Consider the following 19,600-nt stretch of genomic DNA (forward strand, 5'->3'; position numbering starts at 1 on the left):
AACTATCACAACATTGTAAATCAACTATACTTCAGGTTAAAAAAAAACATTAAAGAAGACATGGTAGCAACTGTAAGTGTTTCTACAAGTTGTTATGCAGAATACGAAGTAGTTATTTGCTTTCCATTCATGAATTAGGAAAAGGACCACCATTTTGAAGAAAGTTAGGACTGTATGAAGAGGGAATCAACCCCACCAGAAATTACTCTTTTGTTACCAGAGGTGTTAAAACAAACAATGGTCTACTAAATCTGAAAATGTCTGAGGATCTCTCAAGCCATGAAAAACAAATAATGATTTTATGATCCTTTCCATTTGCTCTGAACATGAGACCCAGTCTCAACTCACTACCCCCAAATACATCTTCACCCTCTCCCTTTCATAGCTAAACAGCAGTGGAGCATAAAGGAACACAGTGGAGGTTCTGCTCCTGTGTGCTAACCAGTTTTGTGACTTGAGCAGGTCTTTAAACTTCCTCACCCTTTGTTTCCTTACCTAGGAGTTGTTGTAAGAATGGTGTATGTAAAGGTGATTTCAAAAGTATAAAGTATGTAGCAGGCAATACTTGACTAGCCAATGTCCTCCACCAGAGATGCAACCCCTGGCTGAATCACCTGGGGAGCTTTAGGAGAAAAAAAGCTATTCCAGCAGACCAAGTAAATCAGAATCTCTGGGGAATGAGGCACAAGCTTCACAATTTTTAAAAAGCTCTCCAGGTGATTCTTTTGTGCAGCCAGGGTGGGGAACCACTGTCCTATACAAACAAGGTTTGCACCTTGCCTCCTCTTCTTTCTATCACTCCGAAGAATATTCTGCTCCACCTCTACCCTTTAGGCCAATTCAGGACAACTAGAAAATAATGCTGTCCAAAGGCAACAACTGGTGGCTGTCAAAGTGAATTATGTGGTCTCTTTCTCCTAAGGATGCCACAGGCATCTTGCAATTCTATCCTGTTAAAAGATGAGTTAATCTCATCTTACTTTTTCTCATAGAGATATACACAGATCTTTTTTTAATCCCCTTTACCCTACTGTTCTCTCAACTCTTGACCATCTCAGAGAAACAACCTTCCCTCTCTTATCATTTGCTTTTAAAGTCCAACAACATTAGCAGAGTAATAGTAGTACTTAGTAGAAGCAGCAACTACTATTTACTATTACTTTATACCAGCAACCATGCTAAGCATATTAATATTACGTTTAATTTTTACAACAGTTCCATGAACAAGGTTTACACAAGTTACAGACGAAAAAAACAAAGCTAGGGAAGTTAAATAACTGGCCTAACACCATATAGCTGATTTAATTTTTAGCTAGAATCTTCCTATACTTTAGAGTATAAGTCCAAAGTTTCTGCTCTTAACTATTACACCACATTGCCTCCCTGACTACTCTGATATTTATTTTACTTTAGCAGTATTATTTTTGTAATTTAAAAATGACCAGCGGGGCTTCCCTGGTGGCGCATTGGTTGAGAGTCTGCCTGCCGATGCAGGGTACGCGGGTTCGTGCCCCGGTCTGGGAAGATCTCACATGCTGTGGAGCAGCTGGGCCTGTGAGCCATGGCCGTTGAGCCTGCGCGTCCAGAGCCTGTGCTCCGCAACAGGAGAGGCCACAACAGTGAGAGGACCGCGTACCACAAAAAAAAAAAAAAAAAAAAAGACCAGCAACAAAATGTAAAGGAGATACATATAAATTGACATTTGAATCTAAAAATATGTGTCTCTTTTACATGTCAAAGCAACCAAATTTTCCCTTGGAATAATGTATCTTAAAAAATTGGGGGGGAAATTCCCTGGCGGTCCAGTGGTTAGGACTCCATGCTTCTAGCACAGGGGGCCCAGGTTTGATCCCTGGTGGGGGAACTAAGATTCTGCAAGCAGTGCAGCATGGCCAAAAATAAAAAAATTAAAAAAAAAATTTGAACACTGATTATATTAAAAATATGTAGAAAAATGAAAATCGTGATACTATTATTTACTATTTAACAAGAAAGAAATCTATACAAAACAAAACCAAGAACAACAAGAATGCTGGTAGTGTATCCCTATCTCAGAAAAGTAAATTCTTACAAACGCCATAGACATAACATCCTCTTTCTCATCCCATGACATATGTTCCCTTTACTTGGATTGCCATTCATATCACCGTCTTGCATTTCAAACTTTCTCTTTCAAGGTCCAGGGCAGGCGTCACTTTCTCCAGGAGGTTCCTGACACCTGCAGGTCAAATTAATTGCTTCCTCCTCTAGATTCTCAAGAGACCTCTCCATGCTTCTATAGAGCACTTAAAAAGGTTCTGTAATTGTTTTCTATCCATCTGTTCTACCAGACTATGAGCCCTTGGAGGACAAGAGCTTTGTGTGTTTATCTTTCTATGCTCGGAACTGGCAGAGTACCCAGCACAAACACTTAAAAATGATTGAGGAATAAATGTCTGAAAAAATTGGAGTAGAGAAAAAGCAGAGAGGCAAGATCAGGGCTTGGGGAAAGACAAGAGTCATTTACAAATATTTCTGTTGTCTATCCTTCACATATAGTTGTATCAGCTTTCTGTGGAGGTCTTTAAAGCTATATATTCAACATGGCTAATAATCATCTATACTTCATTTCTGATTACCTTTTCAGTTTACTCAGCTTCTACCAATAAGAAACCAAATATGTTTAGGTATGTAAACTCACACATATTTGCTGACTAGAGTCCATAAAAATCTGCCTTACAAGTTGTTTACAGGAATGCATATCACTGAAATATAGGTGCCCACTATAATTTTAAACACTAGATGGATTTAGTATTTCTAAGCCTTAAATGACTGGATTTTTTAAAAAAATCTATAAACATCCTCTCTTAAAGACAAGATTTAAGATTAGAGTTAAAAATAAAGAAACAGGGAATGTCCTCACAGTCCAGTGGTTAGGACTTGGTGCTTTCACTGCGGTGGCCCAGGTTCAATCCTTGGTCCGGGAACTAAGATCCCATAAGCCTTGAACTGGGGGTGGGGTTGGTGGGGGTGGTGGGGAGGAAGGGAGAGAGGGAGGAAGGAAAGAACAGATGTACTGAAGAACTAAAGACCTAAAATAGCTAAACCTACACACTTTTTTTTTTTTTTTTTTTGCGGTATGCGGGCCTCTCACTGTTGCGGCCTCTCCCTTTACGGAGCACAGGCTCTGGACGCGCAGGCTCAGCGGCCATGGCTCACGGGCCCAGCCGCTCCGTGGCATGTGGGATCTTCCTGAGCCGGGGCACGAACCCGTGTCCCCTGCATCGGCAGGCGGACTCTCAACCACTGCGCCACCAGGGAAGCCCCCTACACACTTGTTAAATAAATACCATACAATGGTAAAAAAAAAACCTACTTTATTAGTTTATCATAAAATAAATAAATTAACCAATCATGATTCCTGTGACTAGAAAGGCAAGTAGTGTGGCTACAGAACTGATTTAATACTGTATGACTTTGGAAAAATGATGCTGATGATAAAAAAAATAATGACCACAACAAAAAGGATTACAAAGATGGAAGCAACTCACCTTTATTGAGCCCTATCGGTCAGGGACTTCAAAGACAGTAACTCACTGACTACCACCACTACCTTATACATAAGGTACTGCACTATTACCCCCATTTTACAGATGAGGAAACTAAAACTCATCGTGGTAAAGTAACTTGCTCAAGGTCACACAACTAACAAGTGGCAGAACTGAGATTAGAACCTAGGTAGCCTGAACTCTCTACACTACACTGTCTCCCAATGTATATAGATAAGATGCTCACATTCTCTGTACCTTGATTGCCACCTCTATAAACAAGAGTATTACTTAACTCCTCAGGGTTGTTGTAAATATTACACGTAATATGTAACATATCCACACTAAAAAACACTAAATATCATTTTTTATCTATTAGACTGACAAAATAACAATAGCTAACATTTAACAAAACTTACCATGTGTCAGGTACTTTTCTAAGAGTTTTACATGTATTGTTTCTATTAAGTCTCACAAGAATTCTATGAGGTAACTATTATTACTATCACTGTTTTTCAGAGGAGAAAACAGAGGCATGGTGAGATTAAATAATTTGTCCAAGGTAATAAAGTCGGCAAATGTTAAAGGCGGGATTAGAATCCATGCAGGCTTAATTAAGGGTCTTAATCTGCACCTTGATGATAATTAAAAAGAAATAGACCTACAAATATGTTGTCAGTTGACTTCAACAAAAATATCAAGATAATTCACTGGGGAAAGAATAGTCTTTTAACAAATTGTGCTTAAAGAACTGGACATCCATATTAAAAAAAAAAGAATCTCAAACTTGTACCATATACAAAAATTAACTCTAAATGGATCATATCTAATGTACATGTAAGGGCTAAATTATGCAACTTCCTGAAGAAAGCAAAGAAGAAAATCTCTGTGACTTTGGTTAAGGCAAGACGTTTTAGGACACAAATGGCACAAACCATTAAAAATTTTTCGATAAATTGAACTTCATCAAAATCTAAAACCTCTGCTCTCATAAAGACAGTATTAAGAAAATGAAAAGACAAGCTACAGACTAAGAGGAAATATCTGCAAAACATATGTGATAAAGGACATATATGCAGCATATCTAAAGAACTACAGATTCAACTCAATAAGAAGACAATCCCTGCTTTTAAAAATGGGCAAAAGATCTGAATAGACACATCAAAGATACACAGATGGCAAATAAGCATATGACAAGATGTTCAATGACACTGATCATCAGGGAAGTGAATACAAAAACCACAATAAGATATCACTACATGCCTATTAGAATGTCTGGAATTTAAAAAAAATTGCTGGCAAAGATGCTGGGCAACCAAAACTCTCACACATTGCTGGTGGGAAGGCAAAGAGATAATTTGGAAAAGTCTGGCAACTTTTTATGAAGTTAAATATACATTTACCAAAATAACGCCCCAATAATAACCCTTGGGGATTTACTCAAGAGAAATAAAGACCTATTTCCAGATAAAAATCTGTCATCTGATGGTTATAGCAGGTTTAGACATTATGTCTAAAGTTCCAAAACCTGGAAGTAACCCAAATGCCTTTTGCAGATGAATGGGTAAACAAATTGTGGTACACATTTATACAATGGAATACTACTTGACAAGAAAGAGAAATATATGCAACGCCATGGATGAATCACAAAAGTATTCTGTTAAGTGAAAGAAGCCACAAAGATACAAAAGGCTACCTATTGTGTATTTCATTTATATAATATTCTGGAAAGACAAAACTATAGAGACAGAAATCTGATCAGTGGTTGCCAGTGGCTAAGGGTAAGGTGAAGGGACAAAGGAAAATTTTAGGTGATGGAAATGTTCCATATCCCAATTTACATGGCTATATACATTTGTCAAAACTCACCAAACTGTATTTAAAAGGGGTGAATTATATCTCAATAAACCCAACTTAAAACAAAAATATAAAGCATCTAACACATGCCTGTCACATGGAGAGTGCTAAATAAATTAGTTTCCTTACTCAACCCAATCCCAGGGAACAACATAATTAAGGAGAAGGCAGAGCATTAAAATCTTTCTCAGGTTCTTCTAGTGATAAAGGTACTCTTGCCAGAAAATACTGAAAGTGAGGCTTTTTAGTCAGAAACCTTACGACTATTTTAAGTCTGAACAGTCTGGTTGGGGAAGCTTGAGCTGCTCTAACATACATCATCCCCAGGCAGTGACAGAGTGCTATCCTAAGACTACAGAGAAGTCTGTTTCAGCAGAAGGGAATCTGTGTCAATCCTTATCACATTATAACACTTTCTTATATACTACTATCTCCTCACCTTTCTTTGGGTACCTGTTTTTGCAGTGGCCAACTCACCCTATCTGATAATGCTTACTGCTTAGTTCTTCATGAGTCCAACCAGCAACCCTGACACCTACAATATATTGTACATTCATTCAACAAACATTTATAGGGCACCAATGTGTGTAAGGACGAGTGGTACAGAAATAAAATGAACCCCTTAAATGAGCTCAGAGACTTTCTAATATTTAAGGGACACCACCAGCCAAGAGAGTCACACACAACAATCATGATTAAATACTATCATGATTAATGTTACTAACAGAATAAAAATGTTCTAAGTCATATGAGAAGGAATAACTTTTAAGTAGTATTCAAATAATCTTCAAATCTGAACACTTCCCCAAAAATGACCGTATTAAAACATAAGTTATTAATGCACTAGAATTTTACAGAAAGGAAAAGTCACATAGAAATAAGAAAACTATGAAATATATGTAATTCCAAGCCAATTTTAAAATAGTTGATCCAATTCTAGCTTTCTTATTTAGAATATATACTAACAGAACCTTTTAAAGAGCCAACAGTCTATTATTTTGAACTTCAAGTAAAATATATCCTAAGGTTAATCTACATTTATTCATAAGTCTTATAGAAAGGCAGGAAAACCTAAGTTTTGAGGTTGATGTTTTCAATATGTCCTTAAAAATATAAAATCTTTTACATTGTCTGATGATCACTTTAGAAATCTATTACAATTCTATCCACTGCCCCCCAATTCATCACTAAATTGAGAATGTGGTATTTTCATAAAGATTTCTGTTGCTTAGTCTCATCTACTGGCTCTGTCAAATATGTTCTTATTGTCTATGTAGCAGGAAAAATACACATTTACAGGACATCCATAGTATGCTAGATCCCATGCAGTAAGTAGTGTCATCCCTGTTTTACATATATAGATATACATACATATGCATATGTTCATACACACACACAAATAAGTTCCACATGGTTAAGCTGCATAGCTGGGTAGTGGAACAGCAGTATTCTAACACATAGTTCTGAACATACATGATTCAGAAAGGTTATATCCCACTTGTATGCTATAAAAATTAAATGATATCAGAAATAGTCTTCATTGGTACATTTCTCCAATTCAAAGTAATAGTCAAATGATATATGTTGACCCAGTACTAACTTAAATCTCTAAAACACAACTGGAATACTGGTCTAGATAGAACTAAAGTCTCAACTGTAGGGACCTGAGTAATAAATGCTTGGGTTATATGTGCAGTACAACACTACAGCTGATTCTACAGGTCCAATGCTCAACAAAAATTTCTTAACTACACAGTTGAAAACAGTAACAAGCTCTAAAATTCTAAAAAGGTAATAAAGCTCTAAAGTTAAAAACGGTATTTTTTTCCTCCTAAAGCCACTAGCTGTTCCTTTTCTCTCCCTCTCCCTTCTCTCTTCCACATTTTAGACAGAGCCACTGTCATGGGCTTCAGCACTTCATACTCACATAAACAGTCTTTAGTAACCCCACAATTCTGAGGCTGAAACAAGCCACATTAAACTACAATGTCAACTGGTAGCAACATGTATCTGAAGTGGCCTCTTGCCTATCACCTAATGGCTCATATATCATGCTCTGTGTATTTAAAATTTCATTAAATTTTTGAAGAGCAGAAAGCAAACCTACCATGATTAAGGAAGGCTTTGGAAAGGATGATTCTGCTGGTGCAGAAGACATCAGAAGTAAAAATCACAAGTGGTTAAAAATACAATGCAATGATCTTTTTTAGTTTTGTTAAGGAGATGGGAGGCGAAGCAAACAGACTAAGAAAAGAACATCTGTTCAACAGAGCTTTCTGATATGTATATGCATTGTCCAATACAGTAGTCACTAGCCATACATGGCTTTGAGCACTTGAAATGTGGCTGTGTGACTGAGGAACTGAATTTTTTACTTTACTTAACTTTTCTTAATTTAAATTTAATTTTTATTAATTTAAATATAAATTTAAACAGCCACATGTAGCTAATGGCTACTATATTAGACAACACAGCTCGAAGAACCAAAAAAGTCTAAAATGTCTGTGGTTAGTCTCAGGATGATAAAGTAGACATGGCAAAATCTGAAGACTATGTCAGAAGTATTTAGACAAACAGCTTGGTGTAGGGAGGGCACTTAGAGACAAGTTCCAATGGTACTGGGCATGAAAAAATTTTAACCCAATCAATAACTGAGAATTTACTAAAGGAGCAAACACTGCTTTTGAAGGTTCTCTGCTATACATGGATGCTTATTTCAATAAGATCTTAAACCCTGAATTGGACATAAATTAGATATATACAAGATTATCTTCAATCTTCAGCTATTTTATAAACTAAGTAGGAGGATAAGTACCTCCTAAGTACTACAGTCTGCATTAGCTGTCAATTCTTCAGAAGTTTAAAAAAACTGACAATTCTGCAGCCTGTGGAAGGAAAACCACATTCACAGAAAGACAGACAAGACAAAAAGGCAGAACTTTGTACCAGAGGAAGGAACAAGATAAAACCCCAGAAAAACAAATAAATGAAGTGGAGATAGGCAACCTTCCAGAAAAAGATTTCAGAATAACGACAGTGAAGATGATCCAGGACCTCGGAAAAAGAATGGAGGCAAAGATCGAGAAGATGCAAGAAGTGTTTAACAAAGACCTAGAAGAATTAATGAACACATAGAAGAATTAAAGAACAAACAAACAGAGATGAACAATACAATAACTCAAATGAAAAATACACTAGAAGGAATCAACAGCAGCAAAACTGAGGCAGAAGAATGGATAAGTGACCTGGAAGACAGAATGGTGGAATTCACTGCTGCAGAACAGAATAAAGAAAAAAGAATGAAAAGAAATGAAGACAGCCTAAGAGACCTCTGGGACAACACTAAATGCAACAACATTCGCATTATATGGGGCCCAGAAGGAGAAGAGAGAGAGAAAGAACCGGAGGAAATACTGGAAGAGATTAGAGTCGAAAACTGCCCTAACTTGGGAAAGGAAATAGCCACCCAAGTCGAGGAAGTGCAGAGAGTCACAGGCAGGATAAACCCAAGGATAAACATGCTGAGATACAGAGTAATCAAACTGACAAAAATTAAAGACAAAAAAAATTATTGAAAGCAACAAGGGAAAAATGACAACAAACAAGGGAACTCCCATAAGGTTAACAGCTGATTTCTCAGCAGAAACTCTACAAGCCAGAAGGGAGTGACATAATATATTTAAAGTGATGAAAGGGAAGAAACTACAACCAAGATTACACTACACGGCAAGGACCCCATTCAGATTCAACGGAGAAATCAAAAGCTTTACAGACAAGCAAAAGCTAAGAGAATTCAGCACCACCAAACCAGCTCTACAACAAATGATAAAGGAACTGCTCTAAGTGGGAAACACAAGAGAAGAAAAGGACCTACAAAAACAAATCCATAACAATTAAGAAAATGGTAACAGGAACATACATATCAATAATTACCTTAAACGTGAATGGATTAAATGCTCCAACCAAAAGACACAGGCTTGCTGAATGGATACAAAAACAAGACCCATATATATGTTGTCTACAAGAGACCCACTTCAGACCCAGGGACATATACAGACTGAAAGTGAGGGGATGGAAAAAGATATTCCATGCAAATGGAAATCAAAAGAAAGCTGGAGTAGCAATACTCATAGCAGATAAAATAGACTTTAAAATAAAGAATGTTACAAGAGACAAGGAAGGACACTACATAATGATCAAGGGATCAATCCAAGAAGAAGATATAACAATTATAAATATATATGCACCCAACATAGGAGCACCTCAATACATAAGGTAACTGCTAACAGCTATAAAAGAGGAAATCGACAGTCACACAGCAATAGTGGGGGACTTCAACACCTCACTTACACCAATGGACAGATCTTCCAAACAGAAAATTAATAAGGAAACATAAGCTTTAAATGACGCAACAGGCCAGATAGATATAATTGATATTTATAGGGCATTCCATCCAAAAACAGCAGATTACACTTTCTTCTCAAATGCACATGGAACATTCTCCAGGAAAGATCACATCTTGGGTCACAAATCAAGCCTCAGTAAATTTAAGAAAACTGAAATCATATCAAGCATCTTTTCTGACCACAGTGCTATGAGATTAGAAATCAATTACAGGGGAAAAAAATGTAAAAAACACAAACACATGGAGGCTAAACAATACGTTACTAAATAACCAAGAGATCACTGAAGAAATCAAAGAGGAAATCAAAAAATACCTAGAGACAAATTACAACGAAAACATGGCCATCCAAAACCTAAGGGATGCAGCAAAAGTAGTTCTGAGAGGGAAATTTAAAGCAATACAAGCCTACCTCAAGAAACAAGAAAAATCTCAAATAAACAATCTAACCCTACACCTAAAGGAACTAGAGAAAGAAGAACAAACAGAACCCAAAGTTAGCAGAAGGAAAGAAATCATAAAGATCAGAGCAGAAATAAATGAAATAGAAACAAAGAAAACAATAGCAAAGATCAAGAAAACTAAAAGCTGGTTCTTTGAGAAGATAAACAAAATTGATAAACCATTAGCCAGACTCATCAAGAAAAAGAGGGAGAGGACTCAAGTCAATAAAATTAGAAATGAAAAAGGAGAAGTTACAACAGACACCACAGCAATACAAAGCATCCTAAGAGACTACTACAAGCAACTCTGCCAATAAAATGGACAACCTGGAAGAAACAGACAAATTCTTAGAAAGGTCTAACCTTCCAAGACTGAAGCAGGAAGAAATAGAAAATATGAACAAACCAATCACAAGTATTGAAATTGAAACTGTGATTAAAAATCTTCCAACAAACAAACGTCCAGGACCAGATGGTTTCACAGGTGAATTCTATCAAACATTTAGAGAAGAGCTAACATCCATCCTTCTCAAACTCTTCCAAAAATTGCAGAGGAAGGAACACTCCCAAACTCATTCTATGAGGCCACCATCACCCTGATACCAAAACCAGATAAAGATACTACAAAAAAAGAAAATTACAGACCAATATCACTGAAGAATATAGATGGAAAAATCCTCAACAAAATACTAGCAAACAGGGCTTCACTGGTGGCGCAGTGGTTGAGAGTCCGCCTGCCGATGCAGGGGACGTGGGTTCGTGCCCCGGTCGGGGAAGATCCCACATGCCACTGAGCGGCTGGGCCTGTGAGCCGTGGCCGCTGAGCCTGCACGTCCGGAGCCTATGCTCCGCAACAGGAGAGGCCCCAACAGTGAGAGGCCCACGTACCACACACACAAAAAAGTACTAGCAAATACAATCCAACAACACATTAAAAGGATCATACACCACGAGCAAGTGGAATTTATCCCAGGGATGCAAGGATTCTTCAATATACACAAATCACTCAACGTGATACACCAAGTTAACAAATTGAAGAAGAAAAACCATATGATCATCTCAATAGATGCAGAAAAAGCTTTTGACAAAATTCAACACCCATTTATGATAAAAACTCTCCAGAAAGTGGGCATAGAGGGAACCTACCTCAACATAATAAAGGCCATATACAACAAACCCACAGCAAACATCATTCTCAACGGTGAAAAACTGAAAGCATTTCCTCTAAGATCAGGAACAAGACAAGATGTCCACTCTTGCCACTATTATTCAACACAGTTTTGGAAGTCCTAGCCACGGCAATCAGAGAAGAAAAAGAAATAAAAGGAATACAAATTGGAAAAGAAGAAGTAAAACTGTCACTGTCTGCAGATGACATGATACTCTACGTAGAGAATCCTAAAGGTGCTACCAGAAAACTACTAGAGCTAATCAATGAATTTGGTAAAGTTGCAGGGTACAAAATTAATGCACAGAAATCTCCTGCATTCCTATATACTAATGATGAAAAATCTGAAAGAGAAATTAAGGAAACACTCCCATATAACATTGCAACAAAAAAGAATAAAATACCTAGGAATAAACCTACCTAGGGAGGCAAAAGACCTGTATGCAGAAAACTATAAGACACTAATGAAAGAAATTAAAGATGATACAAACAGATGGAGAGATATACCATGTTCTTGGATTATAAGAATCAATATTGTGAAAATGACTATACTATCCAAAGCAATCTACAGATTCAATGCAATCCCTATCAAATTTCCAATGGCATTTTTTACAGAAATAGAACAAAAAATCTTAAAATTTGTATGGAGACACAAAGACCCTGTATTGCCAAAGCAGTCTTGAGGAAAAAAAACGGAGCTGAAGCAATCAGACTCCCTGACTTCAGACTATACTACAAAGGTACAGTAATCAAGACAATATGGTACTGGCACAAAAACAGAAATGTAGATCAACAGAACAGGATAGAAAGCCCAGAGATAAACCCACGCACATATGGTCAACTAATCTAGGACAAAGGAGGCAAGGATATACAATGGAGAAAAGACAGTCTGTTCAATAAGTGGTGCTGGGAAAACTGGACAGCTACATGTAAATGAATGAAATTAGAACACTCCCTAACACCATACACAAAAATAAACTCAAAATGGATTAGAGACCTAAATGTAAGACCAGACACTATAAAACTCTTAGAGGAAAACATAGGAAGAACACTCTTTGACATAAATCACAGCAAGATCTTTTTTGATCCACCTCCTAGAGTAATGGAAATAAAAACAAAAATGAACAAATGGGACCTAATGAAACTTAAAAGCTTTTGCAGAGCAAAGGAAACTACAAACAAGACAAAAAGACAACCCTCAGAATGGGAAAAAAATATTTGCAAACGAATCAACGGACAAAGAATTAATCTCCAAAATATATAAACAGCTCATGCAGCTCAATATTAAATAAACAAACAACCCAATCCAAAAATGGGCAGAAGACCTAAATAGACATTTCTCCAAAGAAGACATACAGATGGCCAAGAAGCACATGAAAAGCTGCTCAACCTCGCTAATTATTAGAGAAATGCAAATCAAAACTACAATGAGGTAACACCTTACACCATTAGAATGGGCATCTTCAGAAAATCTACAAACAACAAATGCTGGAGAGGGTGTGGAGAAAAGGGAACCCTCTTGCACTGTTGGTGGGAATGTAAATTGATACAGCCACTATGCAGAACAGTATGCAGGTTCCTTAAAAAACTAAAAATAGGATTACCATATGACTCAGCAATCCCACTACTGGGCATATACCCAGAGAAAACCATAATTCAAAAAGACACATGTACCCCAATGTTCACTGCAGCACTATTTACAATAGCCAGGTCATGGAAGCAACCTAAATGCCCATCGACAGATGAATGGATAAAGAAGATGTGGTACATATATACAATGGAATATTACTCAGCCATAAAAAGGAACGAAATTGGGTCATTTATAGAGACGTGGATGTATCTAGAGACTGTCATACAGAGTGAAGTCAGTCAGAAAGAGAAAAACAAATATCGTATATTAACGCATCTATCTGGAACATAGAAAAATGGTACAGGTGAACCGGTTTGCAGGGCAGAAATAGAGACACAGACGTAGAGAACAAACATATGGACAACAAGGGGGGAAAGTGGCAGGGGGGTGGTGGTGGGATGAACTGGGAGATTGGGATTGACATACATACACTAATATGTATAAAATGGATAATTAATAAGAAACTGTTGTATAAAAAAATAAAATTCAAAAAAAAAGTTAAGAAAAATTACTATCTTTATTCCTATATACTACTCCTAAATTAACTTTACAACATTTTAGACAATTATTCAAGTAATCTTTTTTTTTGTTATTGAACATCGTTTGTTTCCAATATTTTATGTATAATGCAATGAGCTACAAAGTGATCCGTAAATGTTCAGAGAATGGAAAAAAAAAATGAAGAAAGACCAGGTGTGTACTGGTTTCTTTCATGTTCATTTTGTTTATAAACCTGCTTAACATGTTGGCTGAAGTTTATAACTAAACAATGTGTTTACAGCAAACTCCTTTGTATGGGGCACAGAAACCCTCAAATTTGAGTGGAGCACATTACTACTACAATTATTACCCTTACTCTAAATTTACATTTATCACTCATTATGGAAAAAAATTAATTTCAAAAAATTATCCATGGCCTCAAATAATTATAATCCCATACCATTTCTAGAGAAGGAGAAAGGCTCACATTTGAAAAGGCAAAAAACAACAAAACCCTTATCTCAAGTCCATTCTTAAATGACAGAATCCTATCACACATCTGAATTTATTTTTACTTTTTATGCAAATAATTCATTTTTCTAAAACTTTTCTAAATCTCACAAGGTCAATCCTGAGTCTTAAAACTTTAGATATACAACATATATTTTCTTTACTAACAATGTACTGATTTGGGCTTCCCTGGTGGCACAGTGGTTAAGAATCCGCCTGCCAGTGCAGGGGACACAGGTTCGAGCCCTGGTCCAGGAAGATCCCACATGCCGCAGAGCAACTAAGCCCGTGCACCACACTACTGAGCCTGTGTTCTAGAGCCCATGAGCTACAACTACTGAGCCCACATGCCACAACTACTGAAGTCTGCTCGCCTAGAGCCCGTACTCCGCAACAAGAAAAGCCACCACAATGAGAAGCCTGCACACCACAATGCAGACCCAGCAATGCCAAAAATAAATAAATTAATTAATTTTAAAAAACAGCAACAAAAAAACAATGTACTGATCTGGCCCTATGACTGAGAACACTTTTTTTTTTTAATATAATTGATCAAATACTAGATGGTAACATTAACACAATCCCTTTGTGAAGGTGGTGGAATTATTGGTGATTTTTTCCTCTTTCTTTCTTTCTAGTGTTCTTTACTATTATGGTTTTCAATTCAAGGGTTAAAGAATTATTGACTGGACCCTCTATTTCTTTATATTTTTAATTAGCTAATAAAATTTACCTCAAAATTAAGAACTCAGCATCTTTGATTTGTTTAGTGATTTTAAAAATATAGTGCATTTTCTCGGGCTTCTCTGGTGGCACAGTGGTTGAGAGTCCGCCTGCCGATGCAGGGGACGGGTTCGTGCCCCGGTCTGGGAAGATCCCACATGCCGCGGAGCGGCTGGGCCTGTGAGCCATGGCCGCTGAGCCTGCGCGTCCGGAGCCTGTGCTCCGCAACGGGAGAGGCCACAACAGTGAGAGGCCCGCGTATCTCAAAAAAAAAAAAAAAAAAAAATGCGTTTTCTCAATTATAAATAACATACACAGTAACAAGACCTATTGAGGGTAATTAACGTGTATCTGGGAAATAAAGCTAGAATCAGAAAAAAGATCTTTAAAAACTTTTTATTATTGAAATTACCTAAACATTTTCCTCTAATATGTTTCCTATTAAACAATTGGATATAGGCATACATAATCCTTTATAAAAGGGAAAATGAATCAATTTTATATGCATATTAATAATTGAATATTTACTGGTTTAATCAGTTTACAATCATCTCATGCTATCAAAAACACCTTTAATATTCTCCACTTATGGCACTAAGCTTTTTGTCCTCCAGTTTTACGCATTAAACACAATGTTTGTTTAGGTTATCCTTAACTGCTCAAAGGCAAGCACCACATTCCAGATGATACTACAGAACATGCTTATACTGAGCCATAGGATTTACTGCATATTATTCTAATAGAAGATACATGCAATGTTCTGAAATAAACTATCTAAATACTTTCGACAAGAATACTTTAAGTTTTTCATTTATAAGCTTAAGGAAAAATATCTAAATGGATATTTTATAACCTCTACCAAAGAAAAAAAATCTCATAACCTCTTTCTCTTGCCACAAGCAAGCTACTTACCATTCATAGCTGTGGGAAACTGAGCCATGGTCCTGAATTTTCCTTGCTAGCACTCAGCCATCTACAACATGAAAACATTGTGCCATTAATAACACAACAAGGGCAGACTGCAGCTTAGTGCTTCCGCTAAGGAGTAGGAATGTCTGTCCCCTTCAGCTCACACTTCCAACAAAAAACAATGCAGGGCTTTGGATGCTGCTGAACAGACAGAATTTACATTTGGGGAAGGGTAGGAGATTTTGTTGGGTAATGGTACTGCCTTTAAAATAAAACTATTTAAAAGAAAAACAGTCATATTTAATAGCAAATACTTAATAAGAGAAACCTTTGGCATGAACCAATTTTGTAGAAATTTGGGAAAGAGGAGGGTTGTTACAACTAGGCAAGAATTTATTTCAAAGAAACCAACTCTATAAATTAATTGTACAATAACTTGGAAATGCATAATACTCTTCTTCTTCAAAACAAATCCCCAAACAAGAAAAATATCCAAAATAAATGTAGCATAGCTGTAATTAAGTTCTACAGGTTTATAAAAATGGACTAAAAGTAACTATTAAAACATGTATATTGGGCTTCCCTGGTGGCACAGTGGTTAAGAATCCGCCTGCCAGTGCAGGGGACATGGGTTTGAGCCCTGGTCTGGGAAGATCCCACATGCCGCGGTGCGCAGGCTTCTCATTTAAATATTAACATTTTTAGAAGCCTGAGGAAAAATGTTTGCACAAGCCATCTGAACAAAGAAGGCATAAGGAGTTGCATGTCGTGGTGGAAGGTGTCACCAGAGAAGTTGGCTGACTAGCTGCCAAGAAGTGTTACAAGGTACCGTATCATAGTGAATGCAGTGTGCTCAAGGGGAAAGATGACTGTACCAGTAGGACCACCAAGGTAAGTCACTAAAGAACTGGTATATAAATCCAGCTTGTTCATTTATAACGATAAATTTAATGGCTAAGAGAACAAACAGCAGCTTTTCTTCCTATAAAGCAAACGATCATCTACTAAATTTTGGCCAGATCATTGTGTGGTGAGCAAAGGGATTTAACTGTGATTAAAATGTTTAACGATACCAGGCATCAGCAGTCTAACACATCTACCTACACAACAGGGATAAGCAAGGACTGGGCAGTAGGGATGAGCAAACCCCCAATAATGCTTGGAATGGCACTGCCAGTTTTAGTCTTCTGACTCCCAGCTTTTCTGTACGTTACCATGATAAACCACCCTCCCTCTCAAAGTGCACATTCTTTTTTTAAGCTTCACTGCAATGGAACTTTAAACCTTTTACAACACTTAGACTTCACCTGTCACTATACTCTTCTTAGGAAGGAGGACATTTTACCCATGTACCAGTTAGTTTTCTTCACTTCTTTCTCAAAAGGTAATGTTAACTCCAGGTTTGGAGTTGCTTCCTATACAGAAAAATAGTACCTAAACTATGGTGGGGTGGTCAAAAACTCCTAGAGGAGGTACTGTGTAGAGCTTCAACAGGTGAGTAAGAATTAGTTAAAACTATAATGTTAAGAACCTTGTACTTGAACCTGTGGCTGACAAGTTTTAAAAGGTTTTAAGGAGGGACACAGTCATATTTCACTTAAAATAAGACAGTCAATTGTGAAGAAAAGGCCAAGCCTGCACCGGGGAGATCAGTTAGAGTATCTGGCACCGATAAGAATGCTATCTGGCACCTGATCTAGAACAGTGGCCTCAGGAAGAGAGAAGGGATGAACTGGAGAAGCAATGAAGTGTTTAAAGCAGGTAGAACTCAAGGACTCTTTAGACATAAGAGATCATGGAGAAAAAGGAAGCAAAGAGATGACTCCCAGAATGATACTCTGTGAGACTGGGTGAAGCGTGGTGTCACCAGCTAAATAAAGTGAACACAGAAGGAAATTTCATAAATCAAGTTTTGATTACAACTTCCTCAAATACAGAAATTCTACAAACAGGGGCTTCCCTGGTGCCGCAGTGGTTAAGAATCTGCCTGCCAATGCAGGGGACACGGGTTCGATCCCTGGCCCGGGAAGATCCCACATCCCGCGGAGCAACTAAGCCCGTGCGTCACGACTACTGAGCCTGCGCTCTAGAGCCCATGCTCCGCAACAAGAGAAGCCACCGCAATGAAGAGTAGCCCCCGCTCTCCGCAACTAGAGAAAGCCCGCACACAGCAACGAAGACCCAATGCAGCCAAAAATAAATAAATTTAAAAAAAAATTCTACAAACAAGTATAACACTTTTACCTCCCCAATTTTAAATTATTTATAAGTAATGTTAAACCAAAATAAGCCAAATCTTGCAAAGAAACTACTGACTTAAGATATGCAGTAGCTAGACCCCTATTTTATTAGGAGAGAATTTTTCTCCCCAAGATTTAATTTTTTTTAATTTATTTTTTAGGCAAAATATACTTTAATATATCTGAAAATAGAGTTAACAATAATTGCTACCATAACTTTTAAAAAAGATTTCCTTGACTCCTTTTTGTTCTAATCTTCATTCTGCTTGATTAATTTGTAATTGCAAACTATTTACTTTGCACTCTAATATGTTTACTGCATCCACTTTTTAAAAATTAATGTTATTGGACTATAGTTGCTTTACAATGTTGTGTTAGTTTCTACTGTACAGCAAAGTGAATCAGCTATACGTATACATATGTCCCCTCTTTTTTGCATTTCCTTCCCATTTAGGTCACCACAGAGCACTGAATAGAGTTCCCTGAGCTATACAGTAGGTTCTCATTAGTTATCTATTTTATACACAGTACAAACAGTGTATATATGTCAATCCCAATCTCCCAATTCATCCCACACCCCTCTCCTGAGATTTTTTAAATGTGGGAGAAATCCTCCAAAAGCATTACCTACAATGCATTTTATAACTGCATAAAAGCATGTGCATTTCCAAAGATAGCTTAAAGAAAAAGCACAGGCTTACAAAAGACAAATAAGGAATAGGATCCCACAGTCACAAAGCCTTTATCAGTTAGATCTAGGTCCAAAACTTACAGATCATCTATCTAGAATCTCTAGCTAGTCATCATGTACTCTGTACATGCCACATAACAAATGCTCAATAATCACAGGTATAATCCTGAAATAAAACCAAAAAAATAAATCAAATAATGTGAGGGGCAGGGAGGGCAAATCCCCTTAGGGAAGCTGAAGGTACTGGTATTACACAATATTCTTCACCTGGTACATGGGGTTTAGCCACCCATGCATGCAGGTACCACGTTATAACATGTATGTACATAGGTTACATCTGACTGACTGTGATAACATCTGAATATGGTAGCATAATTTGTTGAAAGCAATAAGCTTCTTTTTAAAACTTTTATATATGCTATATTTAGGAATTTTTAATGCAAAATATTATATTATATTTGCCCAACTATATCTGGATTGTTCAGATGACTTTTAAAAATTTTATTTATATATATGTTTGTATGTGTATATATATTTCACATTATTTTCCATTATAGGTTATTACAAGATATTGAATATAGTTCCCTGTATTATATAGTAAATCCTTGTTGCTTACCTATTTTATGTATAGTAGTTTGTATCTGTTAATCCCATACTCCTAATTTATCCCTCCCCACTCCCTTTCCCCTTTGGTAGCCATAAGTTTGTTTTCTGTCTGTGAGTCTGTTTCTGTTTAGTATATAGATTCATTTGTATTATTTTTTTAGATTCCACATATAAGTGATATAATATTTGTCTTTCTCTGCCTGACTTACTTCATTTAGTATGATATTCTCTTGGTCCATCCATAGAACCATTAAGCTTTTAAAGCCTACCATTTCATATCTGTTATGTTTATATCAATACTCTCTGGCCTATTGTAGAATAATTACTTCACGCTTAACAATTCTAATCTATATTTGCAGAGAAATAATAACAATTGAAATTTTGAAAAATACAACAGATATATTTGATGTTTTT

At 36.8% G+C, this 19,600-nt stretch overlaps 1 protein-coding gene across 8 annotated transcripts in view; it reads right to left on the reverse strand.

The window, feature by feature from the left end:
- Nucleotides 1-19,600, reverse strand: part of ITSN2 (intersectin 2) — a 165,188-nt gene that overhangs the window by 122,833 nt on the left and 22,755 nt on the right. For 5 of the 8 annotated variants that reach the window (XM_060116782.1, XM_060116780.1, XM_060116781.1 and 2 more), the window contains exon 2: nucleotides 15,653-15,713. The exons of the other annotated variants lie outside the window; for them this stretch is intronic. In XM_060116782.1, coding sequence (XP_059972765.1) covers nucleotides 15,653-15,680 — 28 coding nt within the window. In that variant the 5' untranslated portion in view covers nucleotides 15,681-15,713. The remainder of the gene's footprint in view (nucleotides 1-15,652; nucleotides 15,714-19,600) is intronic. 8 annotated transcript variants of the gene reach the window in all.

Source organism: Mesoplodon densirostris, chromosome 14 (genome assembly GCF_025265405.1).
Source record: "Mesoplodon densirostris isolate mMesDen1 chromosome 14, mMesDen1 primary haplotype, whole genome shotgun sequence".
Lineage (NCBI taxonomy): Eukaryota > Metazoa > Chordata > Mammalia > Artiodactyla > Ziphiidae > Mesoplodon > Mesoplodon densirostris.